General features: G+C 35.9%; 2 protein-coding genes across 2 annotated transcripts; both read right to left on the bottom strand.

Annotated features, from left to right (window-relative positions):
• Positions 1–6,693: 6,693 nt before the first annotated feature.
• Positions 6,694–7,154, bottom strand: LOC114185973. Its single transcript, XM_028073964.1, has 2 exons — positions 6,766–7,154; positions 6,694–6,715 (listed from the first exon to the last, which is right to left on the bottom strand). The coding sequence occupies exons 1-2, from the start codon at positions 7,152–7,154 to the stop codon at positions 6,694–6,696; spliced, it is 411 nt and encodes a 136-aa protein (XP_027929765.1).
• Positions 7,155–7,317: 163 nt separating this feature from the next.
• LOC114185970 (protein MAIN-LIKE 1-like) lies at positions 7,318–10,956 on the bottom strand. Its single transcript, XM_028073960.1, has 3 exons — positions 10,779–10,956; positions 7,959–8,248; positions 7,318–7,839 (listed from the first exon to the last, which is right to left on the bottom strand). The coding sequence occupies exons 1-3, from the start codon at positions 10,954–10,956 to the stop codon at positions 7,318–7,320; spliced, it is 990 nt and encodes a 329-aa protein (XP_027929761.1).
• Positions 10,957–11,174: the final 218 nt, after the last annotated feature.

Here is an 11,174-nt window from a genome sequence, read left to right as displayed (position 1 = left end):
ACTCATTAATTCAAGAATATGAGATGTTTCGAATGCAACAAGGCGAAACCATTTATGATGTGCAGAAGAGATTCACCCACATCGTTAATCATCTCTCTGGGTTAGGTAAAAATTTTGATATTGATGAATTAAATATTAAAATTTTGAAATCTTTGAACAGGACATGGCAGCCAAAGGTTACGGCGATCACTGAATCTCAAAATCTTACAACAATGTCCATGGCGGCTCTTTTTGGTAAATTGAGAGAGCATGAACTTGAACTTGGGCGTTTAAATGAAGAAGAGGACCAGGGAAGGAACATAGCTTTCAAATCTGAGATCATCAAAAGCAAAAACCCCAAAGAAGATAATGACTCTGATGATGAGAATATGAGTCTAATGATAAAGAAGTTCACAAAGTTTATGAAGAGCAATGGCAAAGGTCATCACAAAAGGTATAAAAATGAAAACCAAAACTTTGTTTCAAATTTCAATTGCTATGGATGTGGTGAAACAGGTCACGTAAAAGCGGACTGTCCAAATGCTAAAAAGGGTAAAGAAAAGAAGGGCAAAAAGGTTTTCAAGAAAAAGAAATGGGAGGATAACGATTCAAGTTCTTCTTCAAGTTCTTCTTCAAGCTCATCCAGCTCTAGTGAATCTGATGAGGAAGCAAATCTATGTTTGATTGCTGAACATGACTCTTCTGACAGTGAGGTAAGTTCTTGTAGTAATGACAATGATTATGATTCTTTGTATGATGCATTTCAACAACTACTTCATAAATCTAGTAAGTTAGATGCTGCTCACAAGAAATTAAAATATGATTTTAAGGAGTTACAAAGTAAGTTTGAAAAATCTCTTGAAGAAGAAGAAATTTTGAAAAATAAAATTTCAATTTTAGAAAATAAAGAGACTGAAATTATTGAATGTGCATCTTGTAAAAGCTATATGTTTGATTTAAATATTCTAGAAAAACAACTTGAAGATGCATTAGAAATTAAAAGTGTTAAAAAGCCTAATTTTAAGAAAAATGATTTAAGTAACAATAAGCAAGCTCCTAAGAATAAGAATAAAAGAGCCCATAGGGTATGGGTAGAAAAAGGTAAACCTTATTCTAGGAATATAAATTGTGTAACATGTTTTTATTGTATGCTAAAGGGGCACACTTCAAATAAATGTAGAATCAAACATTTTGATGTCCTTAATGGAAGATATGCTTGGATTCCTATTATAAAGTAACATGCCTCTAACCTCAAAGGACCCAAAGAAGTTTATTGGGGACCAAAATTTTATTGTTCTCTATCTCACAAGTAATTTAAAAAAAGAAGAAAAAAAAATCAAGAAAGTCCCTTTGGATGTTCAAAGATCTAGTATATTTATCAAACTTTTGGTATCCTGGTGAGTTATATGATTTTATAATGGGTTTGAGAATATTAGATATGTGAAAAAGTGGTAAAAATCATTAATTTCAGTGTTTTCCGAAAAACTCCGCTGTGATAATCGATTATCTCAGGTGATAATCGATTATCAGTAATCGATTATCTCAGGTAATAATCGATTATCAGCAAATCTGGAAATTTTTGTTCATGGGTATGAACCAATAATCGATTATCTTAAGCTGATAATAGATTATCTTGCATAGTAGGACGCATATTTTCAAATTTTTTTACCGTTTGAGTGAGCTTTTCAAAAATTTAGACCATGAGCAACCACTAGGTACTTCATAAATGCAAATTAAACGTTGGAGTTCATTTTGTTAATATAACATTTCCTTCTTTAAACCCATATTTTTTAGGAGGAGTCTTTGATTAAGGGGGAGTATTTGTTCTTGAAATGTTTGTATCAAAAAGGAGAAATATTACATGTAGGAGGAGTTTTATATCTTAAACAATTTTTTAAGGGGAACTTAAGTTATCTGATTTAGGGGGAGTTGTCTAAAGAATTCATTTTTGATTATGATCAAAAAGGGGGAGATATATTTGTGTTATTATCTTGTGATAAGTTGTACCTATATAAGGAGAAGATATGTGTTTATTGATATCTTGTAATACCTTATGTTTTAAAAAGGAGAGAAAAATTAATTATCTTTTATTTAGATTAACTACTATTTTCTCTTAAGTTATTTATTAAGAACAGGACAAATCACAAGTCTTCAGCAAATTTTGATCATCATCAAAAAGGGGGAGATTGTTGACAAAAAGAAGAAGATGAACATCTTCCTCCAAAAAGGAGTTTTGATGATGATGATGACTTATGTAGAAGTATGGAAGACTTGATGATGATGCATGGAAAAATGTTGAAGACTTAAAAGAATGCTTCGATTCAAGAGATTAATTGAAGACTTAAGAGTTTAGTTGTTTAAAGTCTTGTAATATGTGTACATTATTTAAGATAGTTAAAATAGTAGGTCAAGAGTCAAAAGGCAGAACCCAAACAACAGAGCACTGAGAGAAAGTCTTATTTTTACAAAATGCACTGTGATAATCGATTATCACTTATGATAATCGATTATCATAAGTTTTCTTTTAAATTTTTCAGAAACTGCTCTGAAATAATCGATTATTTCAGAGGATAATCGATTATCAGTGCGAAACAATGTTTTTCAGAAACTGCTCTGGAATAATCGATTATCAGTTATGATAATCGATTATCTATGGCAGTTGTGACTTAACTTTTCATATTCTTAACCTAATTTCTAAATAGGCTTCTATAAATAGAGTGGTAGGCTTCCATTGTAAATAGACAGAAGTTAGAGAAGTCTGAGTACTTGAGAACTCTCTGTGGAAAGGCTTTGAAAAACCTAGTGTGGGTAGAGCGATAACTTTCATCAAGTGGGATCTTGAGTGATTGAGTGCTGCTGCTGTTGCTAGGAGAAGCCGATCATCCTTTGTGGGATTCAAAGGAGGTGTTCATTCCTTGTGTGATTCAAGGAAGGTGTTTTCATCCCTTGTGGATTTCAAGGGAGGTGTCTTCATCTCTTGTGTGATTCAAGAGAGGTGTTTTCTAAACCCTAATCTTTCTTATCATTGATTGTAACTTTGGTTTATTTTAGTGATTTAGTTAATCTCGTTTTTGAGAGATTAACAACTGGACGTAGGGTCTTTTGATCTGAACCAGTATAAATACTTTGTGCAATTTTCTCTTCTCTACTCTCTTTATTTTATTGTGTTGTTTATTAAAATAAAGGAAAGATTTTTAATTGATCTTTGATATTAAAAGGGAAAATATTAAAAGCACAATTTTTATTAAGAACCCAATTCACCCTCCTCTTGGTTTTGTCCACACGCTCAAACATTCCGCTGCGCGATACCAACATATACATCTCATTTTACAACCGATGTTATTTTCCCAACACGTGAAGATTTGATTAAGTGGGTTAGAGGGGTTGCTTATAATCTTGGATTTGTTGTCATTATTCTAAGATCAGATAAATATAATGGACAACCTGGAAGAAAGACCCATGTATTATTAGGTTGTGAAAGAGGTGGAAAATATAGAAAATACAAGTGTGATGCAGAACCGAGTTTATCTGGGATAAGAAAATGTGATTGTCCCTTTAGATTGAGAGGGAGACCCATCTCTCAAGGGGAGGGATGGGTGTTGAACGTAAAATGTGGTTACCATAATCATGATGTCTCATCTACTCTAGTTGGTCACCCCTATGCGGGTAGGTTGAAGTCTACTGAACAGTCGTTACTTGTTGATATGACTAAAAGTCAAGTCAAACCTGCAAATATACTTCTCGCTCTAAAAGAAAAAGATGAGTGTAATGTTACAACCCTGAAGCAAGTGTATAATGCAAGATATAGGTACAAACGTTCGATAAGAGGTTCAAGAACTGAGTTACAACAGTTAATGTTGATGTTGGAACGTGATCACTACATCCATTTTAGTAGATGTCTTGATGAATCTGATGTGGTTAGCGATTTGTTCTGGACCCATCCTGATGCTGTGAAGTTGTTAAATTCATTCAATATTGTGTTCTTAATGGATAGTACCTATAAAACCAACAAATATCGGTTGCCATTACTTGAGATTGTTGGTGTGACCTCAACAGGATTAACTTTCTCAGCCGCTTTTGCATTTTTATCTAGTGAAAAGCAAAATAATTTCATTTGGGCTCTTGAAAGGCTAAGAGGTCTGTTTATGACGTGCGAGGGTGGTCCACAAGTCATTGTAACTGATAGGGATCTTGCTCTAATGAATGTTGTTGGCATTGTGTTCCCTGAGTGTTATCATTTTCTATGTCGTTTCCACATTCAAAAAAATGTGCAGGCAAAGTGCAAAATGCTAGTAAATTCTGTTGATGCATGGGATGTTGTACTGCAAGCCTGGGAGAATGTCATGGACTATGAAGATTAATTAAAGTTCAACGAGTGTGTTCATCGTCTTGAGCTTGTTTGCCAACCGTGGCCTGTATTCTTTGAATATGTTAACGACTCGTGGATCATTCCTTACAAGAAATTCTTTGTGAAGGCATGGACGAACAAAGTTATGCATTTGGGGAATACAACATCAAACAGGTATATTTGCATTTTGCTATTAATTAAATTTATTTATTAATGGTTTATATGATTTCCTTGTATAAATTGTACTAGGGTTGAGTCTGCTCACTGGAGTCTGAAGAAAGTTCTTGGAAGTAGTATGGGAGACCTTTGTTCGTGTTGGGATGGAATTCACAACATTATTATCTTGCAACATAACGAAATTAAAACGTCTTTTGAAAGAAGTATAAATCTGATCAGTGACTCTTACAAGGCATTGAGTTATAGAAGATTAGTGGGAAATATTTCTAGATGTGCCTTAGAACTCCTTGCTCCAGAGTTGGAAAGAGTAAAGAAGAATGGATTCGATAGTAGTCGTTGTGGTTGCATTCTGAGACAAACTTATGGTCTACCATGTGTGTGTGAATTAACACGATATGATCCTGGGATTATTCCTCTCCAAGAAATTCATGTCATGTGGACTAGGTTGAGCTTCTCCAATGTCTCGTCTTCACAATCTGAAGGGCAATTATCTATTCAGAGGGAGGTTGATCTACTGCTTAATCTTTTCAAAGAACTTGATATTGCAGGAAAAGTGACCATAAAACATAAATTACTCGACATAGTTTGCCCTTCCATGACATCGATGTTACCACCACCGAGTAAAGTTAAAACGAAAGGTGCAGCTAAGAGTCATAGATCAAAGAAGTCAACCAAACGTGACCCCTCCTATTTTGAGCACGTGGACGCCTTCATTGAGTCCTCAAACAAGACACACGTGTTGCAAAAACAGAAAACAAGCTGAAAAGCAAACGTGTAATTGAAGAGAAAGTTATACCCATGCTAGAACAGTTCAATCCTGTTTTTCATCCTTATATACTCGATGTTGTCGATGTTGTGGCGGACGGTCATTGTGGATATAGATGCATTGCTGCGTTGTTGGATATGGATGAGGAGTCGTGGCCTCTAATCAGACATGACATATACAAAGAACTTAGTCAATGGCGAGATGAATATGCAACATTAGTTGGAGGCTATGATCGTCTGGAAGAACTGAGAAAGTCTTTGCTAGTTCAATCACCATCAGGGGTACAACTTCTATACACCAATGTTGAAATTTATGTATTAAAAGTTTTTTATGATTTTGTTTTATTATAATCTAATTAATTATATACAGGCTAATCGAGACAAGTGGATGACTATACCAGACATGGGGTATGCGATTGCTAATCGGTATAATATAATCCTCGTGCGCTTGTCATCAGTTCAGAATTTGACGATAGTCCCACTTCGTACATCCCCACCTATTTCGCAAAGTCAACATCGACTAATTTGTATCGGACATGTTTACAATTCTCATTTTGTGCAGGTATATATGTTTATATATATATATATATATATATATATTATTTTTATAAAGAACTTTATTTCTCTATTGACTAATTGCATATTTACAAGTTCGTCTACAAGAAGGTTGTCCATTACCAACAGTGAATATCATATCATCTAGCAATTGTTACCCAAAGGCAAAAGGGTGGGCATCATTTTATAGAGATAGGATGCAAGCATTCCTAGATTTACACGTAGTGGATCGTAGTTATGTAGATCTCATGGAAGACTGATATTTGTTGATTGTATTAAATATTTCACTGTTGTAGTTTGTAATTATTTTACCAATATATAAAATTCTAACTCCTTTGGCCAAGGGACGAATATATTTTGGCCTCATTGCTAACATTAAATAACTTAATATAAAATACCATATATAGATGAAATATCTTAATATAAAATCCAATAGAAATGTCAATTCTGACATCAAATACAAATAAATCGACTATCCAGACGTAGATGGTCGTCGACCTCGAACTCTACATCCTCCTCTACTCTCTTCCTCTTCAACGCCATCTCGAGCCATCTGCAATAACTCATGAGTGCGATCCCAGCCAACTGTGCCCTCAGTAACGTCTCTACAGTCTATCATCCGCTGAAGACCACCTACAATGCGTTTCACGAGACCCTGTGATAATAACATGTTAATGTCAAATATTAAAAGTTACTAATAATATGAACAACTAAATTTGTAACATACCAATAAACCACTGGAAGATGATGACGGTGACGTCCTCTGAACTGTTATGTCATCTGGCAAATTCCGACAAAGTCGGGGCACAAGCACAAGGCTAGGTCGGTCGGTCTCAGCTCCACGTAAAATGTATGGATGGGAGACTCTCCTAAACCACTGCAAATATCCATCTGAACATGAAAAAGGAGCTGGTGCATGGACCACATCATGTACAACAAACTGCTTGTGCGTTTTCCACCGATCATCAATAGCCTCAAAGTCCATCATGGGAACCGAACTAGGCGGTCGTGGAATAGGCTGGATGAAGCCAAATTGTCGCAACACACGCTCCGACAGATGACGGTGTAGGAGGGTACCAACCCTCAGGAAGCCAGAAAACATGCCATGTGTTACAAGTTGTCGAACAACTCTATGTGCTACATATGGGTTCCAAATCATCCCATCATATGTCAAGCCATCCAACTGGACTCTAACATCAGCAATAGCGGAAATGGCGCGTCCAGTGACATAATGTAGAGCACGGGGTTCGGTCTCCACATATGTATCCCGTACTTGCTTCCTTCCCAATGTAGGGAAGTGCTCGTATATCCAAGCTTGTACAAATAACATTTCGTTTAACCATTGTCATATAAAACTAAAAAAAAGTAAAATAAAGAATAAAATGTTATATAAATGGTACCTGTACAAGAGGTAGATATCTAGCTAATTGCTTTGTATTTGCAAAGCTGGCATCTCCTAGCTAGTCATATAAGTGGACAAGAGCAGCAACTCCCTAAGCATATCTACGACATGTGGGGAGATCTCTAAATAGCTCGAGATAATGTGTACGAACATAGGTGGCGCTTTTGTTAACAAATATCGTGCACCCTACAAGGTGCAAAAGATATGCACGTGCAGCAAACTCCCATAGCTCGTTTTCACAACAACTATCATACAACTCTCTCAGCCAACTAAGTCGGACCTGTGCACCCCGACTTTGATTCAGCTCCACACAAGCCATGGCCCGGTCAACACCAAGAAGTGTCGTCAAAATCTCAATTGAATCTTCATATTCCAGATTTTCAGTCGAGCAAAAGTTTCCACTGATGAGAAGATGGAGAAGTAACCATACGCCATCTAAAGTGATCGTCATCTCCCCAATGGGTAGATGAAAAATATTAGTCTCGGGATGCCATCTCTCCACGAAACCCAATACTAACCCAAGATCGATATATTCATATAAAATATCGCACAGAGGCGATAATCCAGAAGCTAACACAAAAGGTGCAACAGAAGGGTGAGGACGTCCTAATTTCTTCACTTTTTTAATATGGGACACTACTTTCACAACTCAATCCTAACAAAAGAAACAAAAAATAAATAAAAATACTTAACAATAACAAAGTTAAACATAGATAAAAACTTCTTACTGACCTGACCATCCCATATCATGCGTGCAACATGATCCTCGTACCGAGTCAATAAAGATGTATCATATGGACCACCAGGAAATCCTCCACCATCGTTATCAATCCCCTGCTCGTCCTCCTGAGGAACGTCGGAAACCTCATTCTCAACAATATCATCCTCAACAACATTAGCCTCATGCTGACCCTTTCTACGAGCCGAAGTTGTCGGTCTCTTGCGTGCACCACCCTGTGTGGAACTCTCAGGTGCATCATTTGAACCACGCCTAGATAAATTTCCTCGTGTCTTAACCATATCTGTAATTCAAAGTTTGAAACATTAGAATCCAATATAAATTTCCTGAAAAAAAAAAAACCAAATTAAATAAACAACATGACACGAATTTTGAATTCCGATAACAAACACCACAACGGATTCCATGCTCCGTTTCAGGGTACTCCAACACGGATTCCACAATCCGTTTCTAAGAAAAAAAATTGAAACGGAATGTGAAATCCGTTTCATCTATGTAGGAAACGGATTTCACAAACCGTTTCAGAAAAAAAAAAACCCTAAACGGAATGTGAAATCCGTTTCATCTATGTAGGAAACGGATTTCACAAACCGTTTCAGAAAAAAAAAATTCCTAGGAAACGGATTTCACAAACTGTTTCAGAAAAAAAAAATCCTAAACGGAATGTGAAATCCGTTTCATCTATGTAGGAAACGGATTTCACAATCCGTTTCAGAAAAAAAAAACCTAACTAGGAAACGGATTTCACAAACCGTTTCAGAAAAAAAAATAAAACCCTAAACAGAATGTGTATTCCGTTTCATCTACCTAGGAAACGGATTTCACAAACCGTTTCAGAAAAAAAAAACTAAACGGAATGTGTATTCCGTTTCATCTACCTAGGAAACGGCTTTCACAAACCGTTTTAGTAAAAAAAAATAAAAAATCCTAAACGGAATGTGTATTCCGTGTGATCTACCTAAACGACATGTATTCCCTTTCACGAATGTTACAAACGCATCAGTGAAATATAAAAAACAAGACATGGATCGGTGAAATATCGCTAAAATCAATTACAACATACACACTTAATTGCGCAAATGGAGAAGATGGGGTTGCACGAAAACAGGAGCCTGCGTGCGTTGCTGGGAGAAGAACAGCGGAGAAGAACACTGTATGGAGGCTCTGGGAGAACAGCGGGAGAAGAAGGATGGGGAGAGAAAGGATGGAAATAATTTAGGTTTTGGGGGTACAGGAGAAATCATTGGAGGTGTAGGGAGAAGCCCCCAAAACTATTCTCTAACTGGGCTCTAACTCAACATTTCTTGATTGCAGCACCTTGTGTCCCTTTTTGTGGGGGGTTCTCTTAGGCCTTTGCCCCTTTCATTATTCAACACCCACTAAGATATTAAAGACCATTACAAAATGGGGTCCTTTTTCCTACACCTCCAAAATTTCTTCTGCACCTCCAAACTTTCTTTAAATTCCCAAAAAACCCTTTGACCATTTAAGGAAACCCGTAGACATCACACCCCCAAAATTATGTCGACTTCCGGAAGTCAAAATATATGACTTATGGAAGTCAAAAAATATTATCGGAAGTTAATTTCTGGAAGTCAAAATATATCACCGGAAGTCAAAAACTATTCCCGGAAGTCGACTTCCGGAAGTCAAAAAATATTCCCAGAAGTCAACTTCCGAAAGTTAAAAAACATTCTCCGACTTTCGTAAGTCAAAAAACAAATTTTATTTTGAATATTTTTAATTCTTTTTAAAATTATATTTTTTAACTTTTAATGATTTTTTTAGTTTATTATTTTATTTATTTTTTATGTTTTCATATTTCTTAATATATATATTTTTTTAAATATTAATATCTATATATATATATATATATTTTATTTAATATACTGAAAAATAAATATAAATATAAAAATAAGTAAAATTAAAATAATATTAAACTTTAAATAAAAAAAACAAAAAAATAAAATTTATTCTACTTCATTTAAAAAGAATTAAAAATATTAAAAAATAGAATTAATTTTTTGACTTCTGGAAGTTGACTTCTAGTGATACATTTTGACTTCCAGAAGTCATATATTTTGATTTTCGAAAGTCGACATTCGGAAGTAATTTTGGAGGTGTGATGTCCGTGGATTTCCTTAAATGGTCAAAGGGTTTTTTAAAAATTTAAAAAACTTTTGGAGGTACAGAAGAAATTTTGGAGGTGCAGGAAAAAAAACCCCTCAAACTTTACAGTTAGTTAAAAATAATTGATAATTAAATTTTGTCTAATACTTTTCTGTAAAATATTAAATACAAATATAATATTAATATTAATGATTAACTAATAATGTTTATCTTTTATATAAAGCCACAAATCTTAGGACTCTCAACATCGAAAGTTGACTTCCGTAAAAGAAGAAGTATCGTAAGTCGACTTCCGGCAAAACATTCGATATCCAAAATTGGTTGTGCAACTTTTATAAGACAAACCAAAAATTAAGATCGGAAGTCCACTTCCACAAAAGAGGATACATATCGAAAGTTAAATTTCGGTGAACACGTGACTTCTATCTATAATACAATTGAAAGTATCACAAAAAGCAAAATGTTACACGTGTCATTTTCTTAGCAATTCTACGATTTCAAATTTCAAATTTTTTTTACCTCTTAAAGTAATTTTTACACGTGTCAGCTACTTAGTAATTCTCAACCCCTCTTTCTCACTTTCCACCACACTCACTTTTTTCCGCTCTCTTCACTTTCCATCTCCCGAACCCTACCATGTCTTTCGCACTCTCCACTTCTCTGCCTCCTCAAACCCTAGCCACCTCTCTGCCGCCGCCTCAAACGCTCTCCCTCGCTCTGCCTCCACAAACGCTCTCCACCTCTCTCCCACCTATAACGCTCTCCACCTCTCTTCCTTCTCAAACGCATTCGACATCTCTGCCGCCTCAAACCCTCTCGACGTCTCTTGCGACGCAAACTCTCTCCAGTTCTTTGCCGCATGAAACCCTAAACCATTTCAATGTCATATCTTCTTCCAATCGCACTCTCCACCTTTCTGCCTACTCAAACCCTAGCCACCTCTCTGGCGCCGCCTCAAACGCTCTCCATCGCTCTGCCTCCACAAACGGTTTCCACCTCTCTTCCACCTCAAACGCTCTCCACCTGTCTTCCTTCTCAAACGCAATCGACATTTGTGTCGCCTCAAACCCTTTCGACGT

Source organism: Vigna unguiculata, chromosome 5, assembly GCF_004118075.2.
Source record: "Vigna unguiculata cultivar IT97K-499-35 chromosome 5, ASM411807v1, whole genome shotgun sequence".
Classification (NCBI taxonomy): Eukaryota; Viridiplantae; Streptophyta; class Magnoliopsida; order Fabales; family Fabaceae; genus Vigna; species Vigna unguiculata.
The sequence above is the reverse complement of the archived record's forward strand: the minus strand, read 5'-3'. Positions and strand labels throughout refer to the sequence as shown.